The sequence below is a fragment of the Cydia fagiglandana genome, chromosome 15 (assembly GCF_963556715.1).
Source record: "Cydia fagiglandana chromosome 15, ilCydFagi1.1, whole genome shotgun sequence".
Lineage (NCBI taxonomy): Eukaryota > Metazoa > Arthropoda > Insecta > Lepidoptera > Tortricidae > Cydia > Cydia fagiglandana.
Window position 1 is genome coordinate 16,010,151 of NC_085946.1, and position 25,354 is coordinate 16,035,504.

Here is a 25,354-nt window from a genome sequence, read left to right on the forward strand (position 1 = left end):
AAATATACTGGTGCTCGTCGCGGTCCCAGTACATGTCATTTTGAAACTTAAGTCATTGTCAATAGAGGTGACAGCAAGGTGTCACCTATTGGGCTTTAGCATGTCGAGCACTAGTAAGTTTACCTTACTAGGGGGCTGTGTCGTTCGATTGGTAATAAATTTATGTTGTAGTCTAGACCAGCGGTCGGCAACCTTTTAGCAGCCAAGGGTCACATAGTTGTTAACGAAGTTGACGCGGGCCGCACTTTGTTAATATGTGTGACTTTATCAGACACTGTCGATGTCGTTTGACAATATTACATACATGTCGTTTGATAATATTATTGCGTCATGTCAAATCTTGGCGTCAGATATAAATGAAAGTAATGTTTCTTATCCATACAAATAAGTTAAACTTATTTACAACAAATATTTAACGTTCAACATACATGTTCCAGACCGCGGCGCCGCTCGGGCTCGAGCATCGTGGTGCTGGGCGCCGAGGACGAGAAGCGACCGCCGCCGGATGACGACAAAGACATGCTTACTATGCTGTCCCTCTCCGCAGACACCGGTTAGTATACACCCTGTACAAACCGTGTATACACCCTGTATATATTCAAGTATACACCCTGTATACAACCCGTATACACCCTGTATACACCTGTATATATCCTGTATACACTCTGTATACACCATGTATACAACATGTATACAACATGTATACATACTGTATACACCCTGTATACACCGTATATATCCTGTATACACTCTGTATACATCCTGTATACACTATGTATACATCCTGTATACATTCTGTATACACCCTGTATATACAGGTTAGCGCAGCAGATGAGAAGACAAAGATGACAAAAAACATCTATATTTTCCTCCATATTTTTCTTCAATTTCTTGTCGGACTAATACAACATTTGACGTGGCCAACATTCGCGGCGCAATACTCGAGTCCTTCGCGGCACAATTCCCGTGGTGTCATTTTTGAGGTCTAGTAGTCTAGTCGGACTTTTGTATACACTGACAAAAAAGAGCAGAAATTAAATAGTAGCAAAACTGTATTGCGAATTTTGTTATGTTTAAGGCGTGAAAAGCAACGTCAATCCCAATGATATGGCGTGGCGATGGTGTCCATTGAAAATAATATTTATTTTGTATGAAAAATAGGGAGTCTAAATACTTCATAACTTTTAAAAGTTGTTGAACAAAAGTGTCACCGTTTGAGGAGTACAATCTATGTTTTAATTATTTGCTCGTGTTGCAGGCCACACCCGGTATAAGAAAACGGGACGACACTACAGTATTGCCACTTTTTAATTTCTACTCTTTTTTTTGTCACACTATAGTTTTCTAGTTCGTTGAAGACAGCTCATCATTCATAAAATATTATTCCACTCTCCTCTAACATTACATTACAAGTTAGTTCTCGAAAAATAATTCAGTTATAATTTTTTGTACGTCAACTAATCATTACCTTGGCTGACCTTACCGAAACAATGGGACAAAAAATTCGGCAGTCGCTTCTTGAAAGGACCTATCATTGTTGTACCAGTTTTTGTATGAATACATTAACTATACTCACCGCAATACGAATTGGTTACTGAGGTTATAATGCTATCTCCTTTACCCTTGTTAAGAACAATCAAGACTAAAAGAGATGGTATTATGACTTCAGTCGCCAGGTATTGCGGCTACTATATTTATTTATTTATTTAAACTTTATTGCACAAAACATAAAAATAATGTACAAATGGCGAACTTAATGCCTAATGGCATTCTCTACCAGTCAACCATCGGGCCAAACAGAGACATGTAAAAATTGTAATCAATCCTACTAATTTATTTGTAATGAACTAAAATTACTTGAAATTGGATTGTTCTGATGATTGGGTATTTTATTAGATATTTTTTGTCTGAGTAGATTAATTCAGTTGCTATGATTGCTGACGGTTAACAGCTAATTTGTATAATAAAAATTTTAATGAAAATTTATTGGTAACTGGAACCTGAGGTTTTTGAAACTTGAACCAGCACCTGACGTTTTTGAGCCACGGGTACGTCTTCTTCCACATTTTCGTTTTCCCTGGATTATCCCCTGTTTCAAGTAAGCTGGAACCATACCTGCTGGTCCTAAACGATACATATTGTCAGTTCTCTCACCACGAGTCGACCTGCAACGTTCTAACGTAACACGTATGCTCGAAGGGGCGAGGCTTGCCGGTTCACTGGGCGCATTGTGCGCTAATTGTACCACCGGTAGGGAGCGTTCAGATTCCACAAATCTGACACTGATTTGATATTTTTATGAATGTTTACTTAGTTCTGTGGCCCGGGCATAAGAATACGGCTACGGTATCCCCTGCCTGTCGTAAAAGGCGACTAAAAGGTGTTCTCGGGGTCGGAGACGGTCGCAGCTAGGGACTGTGACTGAAAAAAGAGGGGACCCCTCAAAAAAAAGGAGGGGCAAACCAAGGCAGCGGTGGAGTAACGTCATCGCCAAAGATTTAAACGCCTGTGGGTTAGCGGAAACCGATGTCCAGGATAGAGCGAAGTGGAAGGAGAAAAGTCCGTCACAGTACGGGACAAACGCTAGGAGGATGATGATGATATGAATGTTTACTTTACGTCTGCTACTTCTTCCGGGTAGAAGCTAACCTGTCAAACTCTCTTATCTCCACTACCGTTTATTAGTCCATTCCATTTTCACCCCTCATTTAATTCCCTCTAAAAGTACTTTGCGGGAAAACAAGTTTTATAATATGTAGAATTTTCTTCTTCGCGTTATCCCGGCATTTTGCCACGGCTCATGGGAGCCTGGGATCCGTTTGACAACTAATCCCAAGAATTGACGTAGGGCGTAGGCGACTGTTTTTACAAAAGCGACTGTCACCTGACCTTCCAACCCAGACGGGAAACTAGGCCTTATTGGGATTAGTCCGGTTTTACTTTTAAAATACCGACATCGTTTGTCTTCATCTGTGTTTTTGACTTATATATGTCGGGAATTGTGGGCGTATCATACTATCTGCAGCACATCAGAACCTTCAATCGTGGATGACGAGGGCCTTCAATGAAATACTATGTTCAACTCACAATCTTTACTGCACAAGACTCATTATAAATCACAGCACGCGATACGTTTCTTATTTTAAGCAAACCAGTGGATTTGACCCAGGAGCCGCCACAGACGTCATCTTCTCCCGTTCGTTCTCATCGTGCTTCTTCTGAAGATTGATTGACAGCATAACTTCAATTGTTCTCGACTTCAATTGTTTTAATAGCGCACTCTATGACGTCTTAGCGGAACTGCGTCGAACGCCACTCAGGTGTACTACGTAACACCCTAGTTTGCTCTATTTGTCAAGGTTTGCATGATAAAACGCCTCTTGAAGGCGACAGATGGCACATTTCAGCCATTCTCCGACATATATTTGTGTGAAAGGGATAAAACATAATTTAACTAAATCAGGCCCGCAAAGTTTTTTGAATAAAGGGGTTAGAACATACCATATCAATGTCAGATCTGTAAAGTGTGAATGCCCCGTCGGGTCATTTCTCAGGCCATTTGTCGCCACGAGCCGGTGCTCCCGATAAGCGGGGAACATTAATCATCGCTTGTAAATTTCGGAAACGGAATTAATGTTAATAAATGTTAATGGTTGTTGAGCCCTGATAGATTGATGCGGATTTATTTGATATTTTGGGGACTTATTAAAAGATTAGATGAAACCGAAAAAAAAATCGGCGCGTTTTAAGACTTTTAAGGCTCCTCTACACGATGGCCCAACCTATTGGTCCAATATATTATAGTGGTATCGGTTGGCTTATAAATACAGATAAATTGCTGCAACGGCTAATGCTTTCACGTCCATCTTGGAAACCGGTTAGATCACAACTGATTGTCGCCATCGTGTAGATGCGTTCCAACCACCACAAGGTCATCTCGCTGGCGCAACGCTGGGCCATCGTATAGAGGAGCCATTAGGGACCGTGCGCGTTGGAGGGCCTGATATCTTGTGGCCTGAATCGGAAACATATGTTATACATTGCCAAAGCAAGTGCTACCATCTACCGTTCCCGTCGGTACGTTTCCTTGTGCATAGTAAGTTCTGCCGTCTTGTGGGCTACATCGGAAGCGTAAATGGCACATTTCCGCCTCGCGCCAAAAATCTGACGGCTCCTATGCTGCCCCCTATAGTTCATGCACGGGGCCTATATACTGTTTATTTAACATGTTATTGTCTAGATCAGCCATTCTCAATGTGTGTTCCGCGGAACCCTAGGGTACCCTCTGTTGGGGTTCCGCGAAAATACTTGTAATAATAAGAAAAAAAACCAGCACTTCTATAGGTATATCTGGTCCACAGTGACGAACGAAAATTTTTTATTTGGGGTTCCGTCAAATATTGCGCTTTCCAAAAGAGTTCCGTCACCAAAAAAGTTTGAGAGCCGCTGGTCTAGATAAATAAGTAACACTATCCGATATTAATTCCAGGTCCTCACCGCGAGATGGCGGTGGACGTTCCGGACAGCTTCATCGCGCGCAACAAGACGCCGCCCCGCTACCCCCCGCCTCGCCCGCCGCAGGTACGCCTGCGCCCCTCCAGGGACGACGAGACCCTCCTGCTGTCCTCGGGCTCCGGTACAAGCTTCGGCAGCAAACACTCCGTCCTCCAGAGCGCCGTAGACTCCGGACCTAGCTCCGACGGATCCAGCTATAAAAACAACAGCACCATGGAGTTATTATCAGGACCGCAGAGCTCCGAAGGATCTGGGACTAGCTTTGGAAGCAAAAAATCGAAAGGCTCATCAGAAACAGCCAAATGCGACTTGCTATCCGACAGAGGATCAGTAGCATCGAACACCACACACACTTTAAGTGACCATAAGATCCAACTGCTCATATCTAATGGCGACGATTCTTTGCTAGATTGTAGAGAAGGCGTCTCATACTCGGCGCGGACGGATTCTGTGCTGATACGTGAAGCGGTCTACGCGTCTTACAAACTCCCGCCTGGCTTCGACACAACGCCAGTCCTTCTCGGGAGGGAGGTGGCCGTGGATGTCCCGGATTCGTTTGTCCAGATTGTGAAAACCACCCCGAAATATCCGGGTACCGTGGACAGAAAGAGCTTGCAGGTAACAGGCACTCCACGCATGGTCATTGGTGGTGGTATCATGGGATAGGAACTGATGTAATTGTTAATAATGCACATGTCGACCCGTGCGGATAAATGGGACTCATACGTAGATTTGAAAACAATCGTTGTCACTCCAGTGGACTATAGTTAAGAGCTTGGTATATCTATAGTAGAGTAGTGAATCTAAATGCTGTGTTGTGATTGTTATTCAAAAATATTGTTATTGTTAAGCTGCATTATTATTGACTGCCACGCATACAGGGTGCTTTAATGTAACCTTTCATATACACGGTGGTCTAAAAATATCGGGGTTGGTTCCATAGTAAAAGTTGCTCAGTATAATCCCAAAACTTCCCTGGCAACGGGAATGCACTTATTTTTTGGCCACCGCGTGTATATGAAAGGTTACATTAAAGCAGCCTGTATGTGTGGCAGTCAATAATCGTGGGTTCACCTCGGTAGAGCAGTTTCTCGAAAATGCAAAAAGGATGACTATTGGACGACGATATAATACCGTTAATTGAATGCTTGGCAACTAGCCACAGAATTTGGCTTGTTGCAAGAAATTGCATTTAACTTTCAAATACGGTCGAAGCATCTTATGTTATCTATTCGCCGATATGCGGTGATTGGGATTTATTACATAGTCGTTCATCATCAAACATCAACATTTATTCAGCAAATAGGCCACAAGGGCACTTTTACACGTCAACAATCAACATTGAATTTACATAAGGTGTATTCGGGTAATACCGAATGTCGGATAATTCCAAAATTCAGATGATAATCACCCTTAATTCCATCATAATAAAAGTCTCATTTCGGAATTATCCGACAGTTTTCGACATTCGGAATTACCCGAGTAAACCTTACAAGCAAAAATAATAACATCAACAATTTTATAAAATAAAACTAACAATTCAATCTAACGTATTACAATTACTAAGAGATGTATATGGTCTCTTAATGTCGAATTACATATAAAATACAGATACAAAACACACAAAAAAAATCTATAATATTTAGAGGTGTTCTAGGTGTCAGAACTATAAGATTATATAGTTTATCAAGTTATCCTTAGAGATGTATAGGGTCTCCAAGAGTCAATACCCCGTATAATTAATACATTCATTAAGAGAAAAGTTAAGTGATAAATCTATTGAGGCTATTTACTTTAAATTCAGTTCGGTTTAAACATCTTTATTTCTCATAAGAATAACAATTATTCACTTACATGAGAAAAAATACAATCAATCAATTGCAAAATTAAATTAAATAGTGAGCAAAACTGATACATATTATGATCGCGAATTGTGTTCGTGAATCGTGAATTTAGTTGCTTTTTAAATAAAGTATAACTCGTTAGGACTATTTTGAAAGATTATGATCAATATTATTCATGATACTCTTCAATATTATTGTTTATTTCACAACTTTCTATCATAAGTTTGCAGCTTTCACCAACAACACTTACCAGGAATTTTCAAATATTAAATTACGAAGAAAACTTATACAAAAATTAAAAATAATTGTCATAAAATTTTAATTTATTACTACAATAAAATATAGATTTTTAAAAGTAAATTAAAGAAACAGTTTATTTTGAGGTGTAATGTGGTCCAGTTATTTGCAGACAAATCTTAGTATCTTGGATTGATGCTAGGGACTAAATTACGATTATTTTTGTAAGGCAATATGTGCAAATTAACAATTATGTCAGTTCTAAAGGTAATATGGATGGGTATTGGTAGGGTATATTGTACATAATCAGGGAGGAATTACTAACATTGGCTATTAACACATAGGTTACGTCATATGTAACTGAATATCTAACATAGGAAAGGTTCGTTAAGTAAATAAATAATCACTAAGGGCCACTGTACACCATTCACTAACTCGAGGTTAACCGGGTAAACCCACGATTTCCAGTACAGTTTGACACTGGGTTAACCGTTTAACCGGTTTAAACCCTGGCTTAGTGGGATGGTGCAAGTGGCGTTAAGATATTTTAATTGTGCGATCGAATTCTACATGACTTGGATGTACATATAATTAAAATTTCTTACAATAACTGTATCTAAGTACCTATACATATTTCATTTATTCTTTATGCACATAACTACTACACAAGTTACACAATTTAATCATTTCATTAGTGAAGTTGATGACAAAAAATTGTCATAGAATAAGTTTTTGGCAAAAAATTCATTTTTGGTACAAGCTTTTATCGCTGACTGTACTTTTCTTACGACAGACAACTAATACTCATTGAGACAATTCTAAAAACCCCTAACACAATTAGGTTGCCTTGTTTCATCACAGAGTTCCTACGGCCACCTCCTGTCTCCATCATCAGATGAGATCGATGGTACCATAATATTGCATTGTCATCCGATTTATGCATGCATGCAAAATTTCAGCTCAAGCGGAAACCGGGAAGTGGATCAAATTTAACTTGCAAGATTTGATTACAGACCGACAGACAGACAACGGACAGATGAAACTAAATACTCGTAAAAGCTTGTTAAATACGAGTAAATGTAGCTACAGAAACTCAAGAATTAAGAATTTCTGATAAAAATAAAGGGTTAGTGACGGTGTTATTGTCGGTAGCAAAAATAATCTCGAGTCTAGTGCGTAGAGCTAGAGAATTTTGTGGTTACCTATTATTTACACACTACTTTGTGCTAAGTCTACAGAACAGGGTGTCCAGTATTTTACGATTTTCAGAAATTAATCTTACATTTAGGATATTTTGGGAACGGGTTCCTGATACAGGAACGACCATATTATTTTTCGGTATGCGTTGTTAATTTTCAAAGACGCTAAATAATTGACACCTTACTACACAGCTTTGCTCATAACAAGTCCTTTTGCAGTTAATTCAATATACTTAACGAGCAAGCAGAGCGAGGTTTATTTACATATGTGGGAAGTGCATATTGCTTCAGCAAACAAAAAGTTTAACTACACTATCCGCTACAGTTATCCGCAAACTATGACGTCGTATATACTTAGCCAAAAGTATTTGACTTGAATAATGAGTAGTAAATTATGTTATTCTATTTCTACCAAAATTACACCATGTTAACAACAGTATGGTCAGTATGACCATACACAGATTATAAATCACTGTTCTACAGTGCCCTGTCATAACTTGCCATAGTGACAATTAATATGAAAATCATTATGCCACTGTGACATCTTGACAACCAACTTACAAAGTGAAAAAAACAAATTAGTAATCAATGTGTACAGTGTACATGCGATTCACCGATTCACAGAAATATTAATTTTCAAGTGTTAAAAATATTAATGTGTCCTTATATTTCTAGTCGATTAAGGTCAAATTATATTTATTGTTATATATATTGATTAGAGTAGGTTATAAAACTGTATATTACATGTGTAAATTTATTTATTTATAATTTTGGACACAATACATAATACATCTTAAATAATTACGAAAGTAACTATCCGTCAAAACCCGTTCCTTATCGCTTCCGGTGCAAAAGTGCCCATAACACTCACGGCATTACCCCGCTGGATGGCTATGGACAGCCTCTGCACCAGAAACGATTCGGAGCGGGGATCCTCTCCCTTTTGCCTGAGTCGACGGTAAACTGTATTAATTTATTAACAAATGTATGTGTATATTAGTAATTACAAATAAAGCACAAAAGGTCAAATTATACCTGCTTGTGCTTCTTAGGTAATACTATAATAGTATTACTATAGTAGAAATCCCATTTATATTAAAACTCGCTTTTATTGTAACATGTTCGTCATAATAAAAATAAACCATAAATAAACTGAGTATTTGACTAAACGGTATGTCTACTGACGCGTATGCCTTAGTTCTATTTTTACTACTCTAAACTAAAACGCTCTAGTTTGTCATACCTAAAACTGCACAATGATTAATAGAACCGTCAATCGATCACTCTCATCTCACGATTGACGTCACTGTCACGAAATTAATTACAAATCCATTGAATCATCGTCATTAATCATGCTTGACTGCACAGCTCTCTGTCCGCGGCGTGATGATATTGTCATTACTAATGACAGTTTATATTTTTAATGTCAAAGTTAGCCTGACTCCAATTTTGCTAGTTTGACAATTGTCCCTAAACTATTATGAATCTACATTTCAAAAATATCTTTAAAACGTTTAACGATCGTCGTTACTAAAGAAAGGACACTTAGCATGAGGAATTTCGTTCATTGATCCCCCTGTTCATATCCCTATATCGCTCGCGTATAATTATAAATATTGCTATCCCGCTCGCAGTGTCATTGACCACCGTCATCATGGACATAACAGCAATACCTAAACCTAAAGTGTCATTCTATATGGAACTTGCTATCTAAGTAATTATAAACAAACCGCCATATTTAAATTGTCACTAAATGATGATTTCAATATGGCGGTTTGTTTACATATAGTTAGTAAGTTGCATAGCGGGTCAATGTACGAATTTCCTCATGATAAGCGTCCTTTCTTTAACATAGGTAGTTAAAAGTAAAGTGAAAAGTGACATATGTCAAGGTGGCAAAGTAAAGGCTTGAAATCAAGATTCAACTGTGTCAAATTTTTATTCGGGGTGTTTTCGCCATTTATTTAAAATTATTTGGGAAAATATATTTTACTAACAGGACTCTATGTATATTCCTGGTGAAAATCTTATAATATCTTAGTTTCTAGTACTAACGGAATATTTTTTTCAGGTGTAAATGAGGGTTTTATCTAAGTGCATGGTATTTTATTAAGATGAGATTATTCTATCCGCTTTATATGAATGTGCAAGATACTGTTAAATTTTAAGGGGGAAAGCATGTTTAAAGGAATAAAAAATACGCTTACGAGCAATAATATCTGGCTATTTAGCCCAAAGGAGCGATTATGGTTGCTCGTAGGTGTATGTATAGCTAGGCACCAATGCTATGTTTTAATATGTAGTAGGTATTCCTTAATATTGGTGTCAAACTATACTGTATAAGATTTATTTAATAAGTATTGATTAGTTTAAGACGAAATAGGAGCTGAGTTTTAAATATTTTAGGTAAATATACCCGGCTCCTAAAACTAGTGCGATAAGGACAAGGCGAAAAATCCGGCGTAAAAATTTCAAAAAACGAGGTTTCGTACTCGACTGTTTCTTCCTCCAAAACTTAACCAATCCTAACCAAACTTGAAAATCTAAATGATTATGAAATTATCTGTGTCGGACTGTTTTGCTTTTTTGGCTAATTGATATCAGTTTTGAATACTTCACCTCTCATTACAGCATAGTCAATGAGGCCATTTTGGCCTTTTTTGAAGGGCTCTAGCGCCTTAAAAAACAAAAAATATGGAAAAAGCAAAACGGTCCAACACAGATATTGACAATATTAATCTGTGTTGAAAAAATCATTGCTCTAGCATCAAAACCCGTGGAGGAAACAGTCGAGTACGTTTGTATGGAGAAGTCCACTCCTGTTGGCTCTTAAGAAGTTGTCACCTTTAAATCACGAGATATTTTAATAACAAAACTTCCGTGAGACACAGACATATTAAATATAATGAAAACGGGTCACTCATTTCTCATATTTTACGACTTAAAATGCGCTTGGCGCGCTGTTCAAAATCCCATACAAATAGACATTTAACGCAAGCGCATGCGTCACGTCACGCTATGACAGGGGTACCTGTAAACCTCGTGAGCCCCCATGACTCCGCCATTATGAAACATTTCCATATCTAAATCAACAAAAAACTATATACATTATATTTAATAATTTGAACCTGCTTACAAATTTCATAAGAATCGGTTGAGAAAATCGACCCGTAGATGAAAACCGGAATGTATCGTATGTATGTAAACGACAAAACGTTTATTGCAGACAAAAAGTCCATATACACAACACAACACAACAAACGATGCTAAACTACTAGATGGCGCCACTAGCCATCTAGTAGTATTATTATGAATGCGAGCGCCGCAATCCGTCTGGAGTTGTACGTTTCTATAAGGTTTACTCGGGTAATTCCGAATGTCGAAAACTGTCGGATAGTTCCGAAAAGAGACTTTTATTATGATGACATTAAGGGTGATTTTCATCTGAATTTCGGAACTATCCGACATTCGGTATTACCCGAATACACCTTACATGTTGTACTACTATAGTTCCTCGCTAGATAAAACGTTTGTTAGCGCCACTAACCCAAATGACGTTTCTTCTAAGGTACTGCTCATTACCAGTAGGTATATCTATCTAACGTTCATTTGTTTCTTGCGTACAAAAACGTGTTGTGGCGTAGTATTTGTTTTAATTTTTTTTAGGAGTACCAACAGCTGCAAAAACTTTATAGGTATAGATTTAGGTAACAATACAAAGCCAATTACAGGTACTCACAGATAGAAATAAAGTAGACAATATATCAAACTTTGCGCGCAATTTCATAGAATGCTATCACGTTTTATATATTTAGAAAATATTAAAAAAAATATCAAAAAAAAGTATGTAGTTTAAAAGGACTAGATGAGTTTAGGCACAGAACTTAGTATACAAAATGTAAGGATAAAGCATCTAATTAAGTACTTAACTTGATATTTATAATGGCACATTTAATTTAAAGGTTTTAAGCAAGTCCATTCTTATACGGTTTTTTGGGATTATGCAAAACGGCTTGAGGAGTTTGGAGGCAAATATTTAAATCTAAATTTATAATCAAGTAGCGCGCTTTAATATTATCATAATCTTAAAGTAAAAATATTTATAGTACAATATTTTGTAAGCATGTTTAAAAAATGTAATGGTTCATTTAGCTTCATGCTCTTTTCTTTTCTTTGTACTTCTGGTTTTATTTTTAAGATACAATAACCGACTTGCAAGACCGAATTGATCCCATAAGAGCACCGTGAACAAAGTTTTGTACGGTGCTCTAAAAATTAAGATACAAACTATAAATAACAAAGTTCATTAACTTTTCAACAATGTGGACGGTAAAAAATCATAGACCAACCTGTATTATTGTGATTATTATTTATTATAATTTGGGTATTTAACTAACATAACTGTAGGTACAAGCGCCTGCGCTCGCGGTGTTCCAGTTAAGAAAAATGTGCCTTAATCCTTACTACCTGCTACCTGCAAGGCGTTCAAACGAGTATCGCCCTAGGGCTGATTTAGACGGCGCCCGAAATCGCGCATTTACATTGCGGATTGGGTTGCATTGCGGTTACGTTACGTCCAATTCAACCGACCGATCAAAACCCGCAATGTAATGAAACTCGCATGCGAGTTTGTCGGATCGTCTAAATGAGCCCTAAGGGGTACTATTAGTTATTACAGAATAACTAGGCACAGGCCTAAGGGCGGAACACCGCGAGCGCAGGCGATTATATATTAAATTACAAGTGATTAATTAGGATTTGAGGATCTCAGGCGATGTCATTTCTTTATTAAATTGCGATAATGTCGTTGCCGCATTACTGTCGCGATTAGAACGTTATATCTGTCACTATTTATATTATTTACAGTACGTATGGTGCTATTTTACCGCTCTAATGGCTCCTCTACACGATGGCCAAACACCGGCCAGGGACACATTTATGCGTTAAAGGGAGCAAGTAATATTGCTATCTCATTCTACCGCATGGCTGCGTCCCTTGGAGTGGCCGGCGCTGGCCCATCGTGTAGAGGAGCCATAAGGCGGGATTAAGGACAATACGTGCCTATGTCAAAAATTTAAAACGCTATATGTACCTAGTACCTACTGTAAAACGTACAATACACGTGCGAAAAGGTAATTCGCACTTGTATCGTAATGTACTATTATGCAACAGTAATACTGCTACAATCGCTCAGCGAAAGTCACATTTAACCTTTTGGACGCCAATGATCGATACATATATCTGCACCGCAGGTCCAACGCCAAAACGGTTAAGCGGTCACAGACCACAGAGCAACATAGACCTACGTGCATATGCATAAAGTTTAATTTCAGTTTTGATACTTCGGTGACGTGGCGTCCGAGTGAAAGCTTTCGTGTTTGACATGGCGTCGAAAAGGTTAATTCCTGTGCACACCGAATGGTTCTAATATTTTAGGTATCGTCTTGGGTCGTCCCATTCGTTTTTCGTCAAGTTTTTAAATTAGTCCAATTCTGCTTTCGGCACTCATTCTACTTTGAAAGCCACCGACGATTGTGACGAATGTAGAATGGGTGACGAAAGCAGAATAGGACTAATTTAAGAAATTGACGAAAAACTAATGGGGCGACCCAAGACGATACCATATTTTAGTGCATTTACACGTCTAAAAGTGGTATTCCATCTGTCCAATATATTGGTTCAATGTGTAGGTATTCCGTCTCACATGTTTGGTTACTGAGAGAGTGAGACGCAATGAAATTGGCTAAATAAATTGGACAGGTAGAATAGGTACCACCCTAATACGCACACTCAGCCGGTGTGCTCTGTATCCGTACCATGTACAGTCTGCATCAAATCAGATAATCATACTAGCATGACGACTACTGTGACGACTAATATAACGTAAGTCACGTAAGCAAAAGTACCTATTTCCTTAGAATTAAAAAATGATCATGTTTTTGATGCTGGCTGCATAGAGATTGGTTTCAAATTCCATCTACCATTCAAAACTCAACCTTATCCCACTATCTCACAACACATTTTCCCGCAGCAGGTGAACGGCACCGCGAAGACGGCCGCCCCCGCCATCCCCCCGCGGGAGGCGCCCCGCGACGCACCCCCGCGGCCGCCTGCACACGATGTCACTAAAGAGCAGATGGAGTCTATCAAGAAATATCAGGTTAGTAGCTAGCTTTAACAATGGAGGTAGCACTAAAGATAGAGACGAAATAAAATGTCCGAGAGCATACATACATTAGGTCGTGCAAATTAGTGAGCCCATTTGCCGATAGCTGGCGCTGTACACAAGTATACTTCTGGACAAAAACCTTTCGTGTATAAAGTTGCATAAAATATTTGAGTTGTATTAATATTTGCGGAACACTCGATGCGTTAAATGAACTCGCACTTGACCGGTTTTTTTTTATAATCCAACATTTTAACTTTTTAATCTTAATCGGCTACTTGGACTAGATTCTTGGTCTAGATTTATGTTGACGCAAGTTACTTTGTCTGATTTTTTGCGTTATCCAAGTCTCGGCTAATTTAAAGTACAATAACAGATCAAGGAGATACAAATAGTTAGCAGTAAAAACTATAAATAGATAATCTAGGTCTTGGAAGCGGCGCTGAATTTCAGTCCAGAGGTCGCGGGTTCAAATCCTGGCTCGTACCAATTAGTTTTTCGAAACTTATGTACGGAATATCATTGGATAATTACCACTAGATTTTCTGTCAAGGAAAACATCGTGAGAAAACCTACTGTGAACTTGGGAAGAAATTAAAAGGTGTATGTATAGTCTCCAACCTGGGGACCACTTTTCTAAAACGATAAAATTCTACCTTACCTTGCCTTACCTTACCTTAGGTACCTACATTATATAGATTTTAGTTTTATTTCACACTATTACCAAAGAGAATAGATAGTATTTCATAGTACAGAGGGGTTCTGTCATAGTAAATTTTCAGTAAATTTACTGCCATCTATCCACACAGGACTAAAACTCAAAATGAAAACGTATAAAATTATCAGAAAATGTATAATACATGGATAAATGATGTTAGTATTTTTATACATAAACATGGCTCGTTCATTCACTGGTATCTATGTGTTAAAATTGTGAAATATGAAACGGTGTCGTCACGCCATCTAGCCGAGCATAGGCCAAAGTTGTGTGCGCCATCTATCCGGGAATGACTTTTTCTTGATTTCCGAGGCACGTTTTTTCCTTAGACTTTATTCATCTTATACGAAGTTACATATGTCTTTGTCGCACTAAACGTTTATTACAAATGTTTACTAATACTGATACATTTTTAAACCTACATCGGCATTCTTTTGTTACATCAATATGTAGAAACGATTAATACGTAGGTAGGTGCTTAGGTAATTACTAATTATGGTTAAATTAACGTCATAACTTCATAGACATTAAAATTTGGCGTTTAAGATAACTTCTACGCTCTGTACTATCAGGTTCGCTGTAGACTTATCTTGGTCCAACTCTATTTAAGTTTCGAGGACTCTGACCAGCAAAATTTTAAACAGAAGTAGTTTTAGAGTCATTGAGACAAATTATAAGTAAAATCCCGCGTGACGGCCATACCTTCCATTTCAAAAATCAATTCTTTTTAAAACCAATATTTAATAAGATTTTTACAACAAAATAAAAACACTACGAAAACTTACAGATAAAATTTAAAAAAATCCCTAAGTCCTGGTCAGTAGGTATATGCTGATCCTTTGGGCAAAATATTGTGTAAAAAATCGGCATATTTATATTCTGTTATTAAAAATAATACTTATTTCTATACTTCGTTTTTTTTAGCATTCGAAATTAGGTAAACAATCGTGATGTACAATGAAGTATTTGAACAAATTAAATTATTTCGAGGAAATATTTTAATTTGTTTTTATCAAGTAGAAACACTACTATATAAATTATAAACTGAAATAAATGTCATATACTAAGAAAAAGTGACCAAGGCCTCCAGTGCCCCAGGCTGGAATCGAACCAGCGTCCTCTGCTATCGCGGCAGGTGCCTGAACCACTCGGCCACCGGGGTCACAGAAACGTTAGTCAAATTTTCCAAGTATATGCACTTTTTTACTGAAGGCTTGTGGCGCCCCCTAGCCATCTCTAAGGTAGAACAGTATGGTTCGAACCCTTCTAGCTGGATCATTCCCATGATGATACCGAGCTAGCGAGAGAGATGGCGCTGCCCATCAATACAATGAAGTATTTGAACAAATTAAATTATTTCGAGGAAATATTTGGTGGCCGAGTGGTTCAGGCACCTGCCGCGATAGCAGAGGACGCTGGTTCGATTCCAGCCTGGGGCACTGGAGGCCTTGGTCACTTTTTCTTAGTATATGACATTTATTTCAGTTTATAATCGTGATGTGTTTTTTAATTGAACAACACATTTTAAAAATAAGTTACGGCAAATATGTAACAATTATGAATCTAATACGATCATTTATATTCTTCTGCTTTCATAAGTAATAGTTTTTGATTTTTAAAAAGCGTTTTTCAATTAAAAGACATGCCAAGATCGCTTACCTTCTTTCAAGTTCTTTCTAATGCTAAAAAAACGAACTATAGGCTCAATTCATTTAAGTCAACGAAAATATTACCTTGTCATAAGTTATGGAACTTGACATTGTTTATGACTTTTTTAAAAAGCTTTTATTAGGTCGACCTGTATGTAACTATTATGTAATGAAATCTTGCAGCTGGTTTCCGATTGAGCTGAAATTTTACATGCATGTATAAATCGGATGACAATGCAATATTATGGTATCATCGAGCTGATCTGATGATGGAGACAGGAGGTGGCCATAGGAACTCTGTGATGAAAGAACGCAACCAAATTGTGTTAGGGGTTTTTAGAATTGTCTCGATGAGTATTAGTTGTCTGTCGTAAGAAAAGTACAGTCAGCGATAAAAGCTTGTACCAAAAATGAATTTTTTACCAAAAACTTATTTGTTGATCAGTGCAGTGTAACAGCCGTTTTCTGTTATCTATATTAACCGTTGTAGACTTGGCCGGCATTTCACAAAAACATCAAAAACATTCACAGGCACGTAGTTTCATAGAACGCACAGACGTTTTTTTTTTCCCACAGCAGACAGAACGTGATATCCAACGAGTATGAAATCTGCTTCCGAATATAAAAATTATGTCGTTGAAAACTCTTATCTCACTTAAATTCTGCGCCTGCAAAAGCTACTTTAGCTTGAACAGTATAAGGTCTACTATTGCAGTAAGATAAAAAGGTGAAAAACAGTTGACATGCGTATAGTTTCGACTTTCGAGACGGTCACGGGTGATATCGATTTGAGATTTTGGGGAATTAGGAAATAAAGAATACGATTTGATGACACGTTTCTTAAGACCCGCGCGAAATTGCCTTTTCATACAAATTTAGTGCTCATTTTCCTCCCTGGATATTAACATTATTTTACAAATATTTTGACACAATTTGTTGTATATCAACCACAGCTATGCACGTTTGATTTTTTTCTAATACATATTTAATTATTATAAATTTACACGTTTCCCCTCTGGTTTGGAAGATCAGATGGCAGTCGCTTCCTTAAAAACTAGTGCCTAACTGCCTACGTCAATTGTATCTACGTCAAATCGTCAACGATTAGTTGTCATGCGGACCCCAAGCTCCCATGAGCCGTGGCAAAATGCCGGGATAGCGTTCAGGCTTTATCTTTGCACGACTTAGCGCCACTCGCACCATTCCACTAACCCGGGGTTAACCGGTTAAACCTGGAGTTACCATGGTTACCAGTACAATTTGACATTAGGTTAACGGTTTAACCGATTAACCCCGGGTTAGTGAGATGGTGCAAGTGGGCCTTACACGTGTCAGTTAACGTAATCTATTGTAAGTGAGATGTCAAAGGCTCAAATATCATTTGACCTTTCCTCCCAAGAAGCATTTCCCACTCAGGATACGGTTCTAATATCATTTCCGACCGTTCGTAGCTTTTTACCCTGTATATCCTTTTGATAAAATGCTATATATTTTAGACTTTATACTGATTATAAGAAGGTTGAAAGTCGCTCGTGGCTCTAAAAGCTGAAAGCGTATTGTGAATTTAGTGATCGATTGACGCATCTATCATAGTTCATTCATAGTGTTTCGAAAGATGAAGCATAGATTATATTCGAGGCAGTGTTTATAGGTTAGGTTATGTTGAACGGTTACAAAACAAAGTTCAAATCCTAAAAAACGGACAAGTGTGAGTCGGACTCGCCCACCGAGGGTTCCGTACTGTTTAGTATTTGTTGTTATAGCGGCAACAGAAATACGTCATCTGTGAAATAACGGTTCATGAGATGCAGCGTGGTGACAGACAGACGGACAGTGGAGTCTTAGTAATGAGGTCCCGTTAAAAAATAGCTATCTTTCCTCTCTATAGGTATTTATCTCGGTCGATCATATTTCGCATCCTTACCTCTACTAACGGCCCGATTCGAACAATGCTTAATAAGAAGTCACAGCGGTACGATACAAATCTGTCAGTGTCAAAAGTGACATTTCTTCAACAACAAAAAAAATTGTTACTTTTGACACTGATAGGTAAGACAGGTCGGTATCGTACCGCTGTGACTTCTTATAAGCATTATTCGAGTCGGGCCGTAAAAGATTTAACTGCGGTGACTGTACTCAGTAAATTCCAATTAGGCGCCTGCTACACCGCCGGCGCAATCTCACCGTATACGTATTGTGGTTTATTCATTAACACGAGAATAAAAACACCTGGAGAACACATTGAGGTATATGAAGGGTATCTTTGTCATTTCATTTGGCACGCACATGACGAAATAGGCTGAAACACTATTAATGTGTCTTTTTCTTATTCCTGTAATTCAGCGGTCGGCAACCTTTTAGCAGCCAAGGGCCACATAGTAGTTAACGAAGATGACGCGGGCCGCACTTTGGTAATATTTGTGACTTTAGCAGACATTGTCGTTCGTCAGTATTACATACAAAATAGCCAGGGAGGCTCGCAGGCCGCAAGCGCGAGGTTGGCGGGCCGCATGCGGCCCGCGGGCCGCTGGTTGCCGACCGCTGCTGTAATTTATTCGTGCACTACCGTCAACTTCGTCAGCATTGCCTACTATGCCAAACATTGCCTGGCTTGGAAAAACAGTCACACAGTGTTTCGTCTAGAACAAGCTAGGTGGACAAAATTATTTTTTTATGTTTTTGGGTAGTATTCTGGTTAATATTGTTCAATTAAATATAATTTATTAAAAATTTTAAAATACCATGAAAAAAAGTAAAAAAATTAAAATAAAATATATATTTAAATTAATTATATATTTTTTTACAAATAATTTATTAACACATTAATAAACAAAATTTTACAATTCATTAGATACATTATTTTTTAAATTATTTACTTTAAAAATATACAAAAAAATAAAAAAAATATATAGAAATTTAATTAAAACTTAACTTATTATTAATAATAAATTAATTATAAATCTGTTAATTATTAATAACCCAATAATCTGTTCTAACTCATGTATTATATCAGAATAATAATTGTTTTCCTTGTTTTGTGTAAGTTTTTTGAAGTTCTTCTGAAGGATATAACACGCATGTACCTATTGCATTGGGCAAATAATGATAGTATGGATATTTATGACGATCAGCCTTCATTGACCACTTTTTATTCTGCGTGTAAGTTTGTATTTGTCGATTTTGACTCAATATAATACGATAATGCCTCATTAACACTTAGCTGCCTAGAATTCATTGAAGTTCCTACTGTTGTCGTAAAAACAAGACTACGTTGGCTTATGTGTATTTTCTCTAATATTTTTGCCGTATTCTATTTGCTGCCGATCACGAATCAATCGGGATTTCAGCAGCAGTTAAAAAACTACGTAATTGTACCAGATCTTTAATTCAGCGTTTTTTCGTTTTGAAAGAGGAACTTTTGAAGTTTAATTTGGGTATTCCTGCAGGACTAACATTTTCAAACGACGTTGATGCACTTGCTCTAGTTATACACACTCGTAATTCTATATTTTGGCCAGCATCCAGACCACTTTTAAACTTTTCCACAAATTGCTTCTTTAATCTTGACGCACTATTCCACTTGGTATTCAGTTTTGATGAATAACTGGTTAAAATATTTTTCAACCGTCTCTCAGACTCTTTCGTGAAATCTCGTAACTCATATTTTACCAATATAAACTGATAAAGGTGGGAATTTCCGTCATTTTTCCCCTTATCTGTCCATTCTTCAAAAACCCCTTCCTTGAAATAGAGAAAACGTGTTCTGCAAAAAAAAAGAAAAAAAAATGTTGTGAAAATTTGTGAAAAATGAAATATACACCATCATAAAGAAGGATAATGGAAGTACATAATATGTAAAATCTAGACTGTTGTCAAGTGTTGTCAAGTGTTTCCCAGTCTATCAAAGTTCGATAACTTAGAAAAAAATCAACATTTTTAAAGTACATTTTTAATGCTATATATATGGCACTATTACGAGAGATAGAGTCTGGCTACTGAAATTTTACACAAATGTTTGGCGGGAAATTCAATAAAACTGGGGCTGGTCACACTTTGTGTAGTAGGAATTATAGTTTTGATACTAGACAATATTTTTGATTTTCTGTGCACAAGTATAAGGTACCTAAGGAAATAAGTTAAATAAACGTTTACGTGCACTCAAAGTCAGCTCACATAATTTCTACCACTATTTAAATACAGTCAACGACAAACACATATGTTTACGTTCCAATATTTAGATTTTATAGATATGTTTCAGAACTTTTACTTTATTCGTTTCTTTATACACTTGTCCTGTTTATGAGATTCAGGCATTAATAAATTCACGTACTTAATCAAAGTAATAGGCAAATGTTAGAACTAGTACTTAAAGTATCACAATATTTATAGAGCACCAACCTCCTAATTTGTTTACATTTGGTTAGGACTTGTAAACATTGCAGTTTTTCGTTATACAACGCTACACGTCGACATCGCACATTGTCGTAATTATTTACGAGCTTAAATAATAGTTTGCAAACCTCACTCAGTATAGAAATTATTAATATTATTTAAAATAAACCCCTTATAAACCGCAAACAATTTGAATGAATGACATACATTGACAACTGACTTTTAGCTTTTTTTTTAAATCATAGACAATTGGTGATACAACAACGAAATATCTGTCAACAATTTTTGGCTAGCCAGACTCTATGAATATGTTTAAATAAAAAATATAAAGTGCTTACCGTCAGCTATAAGATCCATTACTACAACTTTCCACAATATAATGTTTTACTTGAAAGAGATGTTGTTGAACGCATCACAGAATTGCAACTGATTTAATTGTGCGATTGTACTTACCTCGTTAGCTGACTTCGGCGCCCTATAACTCATAAAATTAGAAAGTTAAGCATGATCTATTGATAGGTTTGGGGGTTTAAGAATGTTATTTATCTAATCTAATTACTCATTAGTGGAAATTTGATAATGAATTTTGTCCACCTAGCTTGTTCTAGACGGAACACTGTGAGTCTCTATCAAATATAGTTACACCAAGAAAAGTCTGCAGCGATTTTGATGGCCCATGCAGTGCAAGTGTTATTTCTACGTCATAATTTCATAGAAGTTTGACATTTACAATGACACATGCACTGCGTGGGCTATCAAAATCGCTGCAGAATTTTCTCGGTCTGACTTAAGCTGTGTATGTCGTATTCCAATTATAAGGAAACATCTGGGAGACCGAGCTTTGCTTTTCAATCCTCCATGTGTCAATTATAATCGTTTTTCCGTCAATCCGCTCGGGCGCGGTATTTGATTCGCTCATCGTTTCATCTTTTCAATCTTTCACTTGATAGCTGTCAAGTTCTGCTTTCCCGTTACTTTGAGCGTATAAGGTGTGTTACGCTACGTCTTACGTAGGCGAACAACGCGCGAACGCGGCGCGGCGCGGCGCGGCGAAATCAATCCTTTGATGCCCATAGAAGTGTCCTACGTAAGCGATCTCGTTGCGAACGCGGTGCGGCGCGATTTGCACGCGAATGTCAGGCGGCGCGGCGCGGCGTGGCGCGGCGGCGGCCGCTTTCGCCGCGCCGCGCCGCGCCGCGTTCGCGCGTTGTTCGCCTACGTAAGACGTAGCGTTAGGGTTATTCGAAAGGTTATTGGGTGAGTTCGTGATGGATTCGAAAGCCACGAGTTATGAAATTTTCCTTAAATGTTGACTCACGCTAGATCGGGCCGTGCCCGGACCGAGGCGTCGGCCATGTCATTTTCGGCGGCTGATCGGTGATCACGTGGTGCTTTCAATAGAAAACGAAACGCTGGAAGCTCCGGCCCGGCCCCGGCTCGGCCCCGGCCCGGTCTAGCAGGAGTCTTCATTTAATCTGATGCCATTATTGTCTGATTTAATTAACGCTTTATAAACGTACTATTCAAAAATGTTACAGGCTTTAGAAAATAAGTTTTCGTGTTAAAAAATATGAATTTATCTGTGTAATTATTATGGTATGAATTAATGGGCATTTGGACAAAACACAGAAAACAATAGTTGCCACGGAGTAGCTCGCGTATACGTAATGCTACTGGAGCAAACGGCAGCGGAAAATCAGATAAATGGCGTCTAGAATAATGTTGCCAGTGTGCCCGTTACGCTTAATTTATATTTCAAAATCCTGGAATTACCTTGTTTACTGAATAATCCCAGCACACCTAAAAGCTCTTTACGGTTTTCCTTGGTCCCTTTTCTTGCGTCGCGTTACTTTGACATGGTGACACGTGTATGGTCTGGCTGTTCATATTTAGATTATTTTCACTGGCGTCTATTGGAAACTGGAATAGCATTCAGTTCCGGGGTTTCATTTCGTTTCTATCATTTTGCGACTGGCACTATTTCAATTTCGTTTTTAACTTCGCAAGTTCTTACTCTAACTTAACTACAGTTTGATTATTAGAACTCATTACTTACGTAATGATTCGTTCATAAAATATAGTTAGGTAGGTACCATAAGAAGTCAATAAATTAAAAGCGGTATGACAGTTAAAATGCTACCAGGGGGCCGATTTTTGAAATTCGACCACTCGATTTCGTGTATTTCGTTAAATAATATCTCCACTACTAAGCATTTAAATTCTACTAATAGAATTGCAATCGAGTGGTCAATACCAATAGATTCCAAATTTCGATCAATCGTACTTCAAAAATTAGCATTTCACGGTTTTCCACCGATTTTCGAGTGACGAAATCGAGCGATCGAAAATCAAAAATCGGCCCCCAGTACTTATTGTGTTAAACCGATAAAATAATATGTAGTAGTATGTACTTGAAATAATAGTACATTACTACAGAGGCCGGGACGAAAGGGGTTGCCGGCCGAAGACATATAGACGGCCGAGCGAAGCGAGGCCGGATAGGTCTGAGCGCGGGCAACCCCATTTCCCGCCGAGGTATGTATAGTGCTTTTCTCAAACATGCAATGAAATAAATAAAATAAAAAATCCACGAAACCCAAGTTTTATTTATAGAAAAAACTAAAAGTAAACTACACCCAAAATATAACCAACACGTACCTATATCATTATCACGCGTATGTTTTACACGAGTCGTGTATTTTTACTACCCGTATATTTTCATGTATCTTTGATTTTTTCGCCTTGTATCCGTCTGACTGTCGTTTTCGTCACAAAGGTTTACATAGCCTTTCATGTTGATATCATGTTTCACATACATCGTTGCTTTATGCATGGAGTAAATAAGTATAATTTCCACAGTGTTGACGAATTTGTAGTTAGATTCATTTAAAATATGCCACAAAACTGTTTCTAATAAACTGTAAGCCATTTTTCTTAGTTTCTCAAATAATAAAATTGCCATAAGCAACCATATACATACTTCGTCTTTGACTTGGCGGCAGAGGCAGCAAGTTATTTAAAATCAATTCTGCTTACGCTGCCAATTCCAACACCTACGATTACAATTAATATTACTTTCATTATTTCGTCGGAACTCATATTAAAGTCAAAAAATCAACAACGCACCATAAATTCAATAAAATAGAATGAATATTTTTCAACTTTACCTCCATAACAATTTAAAAAATATAACTACGCGTGTTTGAGTAGACCTTCTTACCGCTAACGTTTAGATGAAATATTTTAAATGTTTTTATTTGTGTAGTTAAATTTATAATTTAAAATTATAGAATGTATTATTTATTAAGTTCATGTTGATGTTATACAAATAAAACTGCAAATTATAGCAAACATTGTTTTTTTTTATATAGGCGTAGTGGCAGAGTGTCATTACGAACCATAAAGCAAATACTGCCTCTAGTTTTTTTTAATGGATGAATGCCACGATGCTGTGTCACAAATATCTGTGAAATGAAAATTAAAAAAGAGGACTTTGCCGGCCTAGGCCTGCAAGATGTGTATGAAATTCCATTAACGACCTTTTGTCCTAGCCGCACCTGAAACGTCATACTTCGCAGCCTATTATAAGGAACATAACATCAATATTTCATTGCATGTTTGAGAAAAGATTTTTATTTGTGTAGTTAAATTTATAATTTAAAATTATAGAATGTATTATTTATTAAGTTCATGTTGATTTTATACAAATAAAACTGCAAATTATAGCAAACATTGTTTTTTGTTTTTTTTTATAGGCGTAGTGGCAGAGTGTCATTACGAACCATAAAGCAATAACTGCCTCTAGTTTTTTTTAATGGATGAATGCCACGATGCTGTGTCACAAATATCTGTGAAATGAAAATTAAAAAAGAGGACTTTGCCGGCCTAGGCCTGCAAGATGTGTATGAAATTCCATTAACGACCTTTTGCCCTAGCCGCACCTGAAACGTCATACTTCGCAGCCTATTATAAGGAACATAACATCAATATTTCATTGCATGTTTGAGAAAAACAAATTAAAATATTTTCACAGAAAGTAATTAAATTTGTTTTTAGAGCAATATTGTGGTATTTGCAAAGGATGACTTTTTGTATTATCTAAAATATGGTACTTTTTAACTTCAAGTTTATGTGGTAATGTTTTGAGAGGCAATTTCAGCAATAACCCTAAAATACGAGACCGTAAACAGCATTTAGAAAAACGTAAGCAAAATCTGAAATTATGTCACTTTTACGACACGACGTCGCAAGCGGCGTTGAGATGATTTATGTTAATAATATCCTGCATATAAACAAGCGCATATATTTACCTATCCGCAAACAGAAAAGATAACGGAAAGAAACGCTCTTGCAAATCCAATTGTCTCCTATAAAATCCGTGAAAAGATCCCGCATGACTACTCGTCTTCTGGTTAAGTTGGACCCTTTTATTTTTCTCCTGTCAAAAACAGATAAACAACTTTGATTTTTACGCGCAAGGGACCTCGCCGAATGGAGTCCGCTAACTAAATTTCACGCTTAGTTGTGTTAGGGGAAAATATAATTTCGCGACGCGACTTGCTGCTTCGAAAATGAGAAATTACACCACTGACTGGTATCCGGAATATTGATGGTCGGATTTAAACCGATCGAAA

At 37.4% G+C, this 25,354-nt stretch overlaps 1 protein-coding gene across 1 annotated transcript in view; it reads left to right on the forward strand.

Annotated features, from left to right (window-relative positions):
* Positions 1–25,354, forward strand: part of LOC134671513 (protein PALS1-like) — a 254,037-nt gene that overhangs the window by 107,539 nt on the left and 121,144 nt on the right. The window contains exons 4-6 of the mRNA XM_063529378.1: positions 438–553; positions 4,490–5,133; positions 13,827–13,955. Coding sequence (XP_063385448.1) covers positions 438–553; positions 4,490–5,133; positions 13,827–13,955 — 889 coding nt within the window. The remainder of the gene's footprint in view (positions 1–437; positions 554–4,489; positions 5,134–13,826; positions 13,956–25,354) is intronic.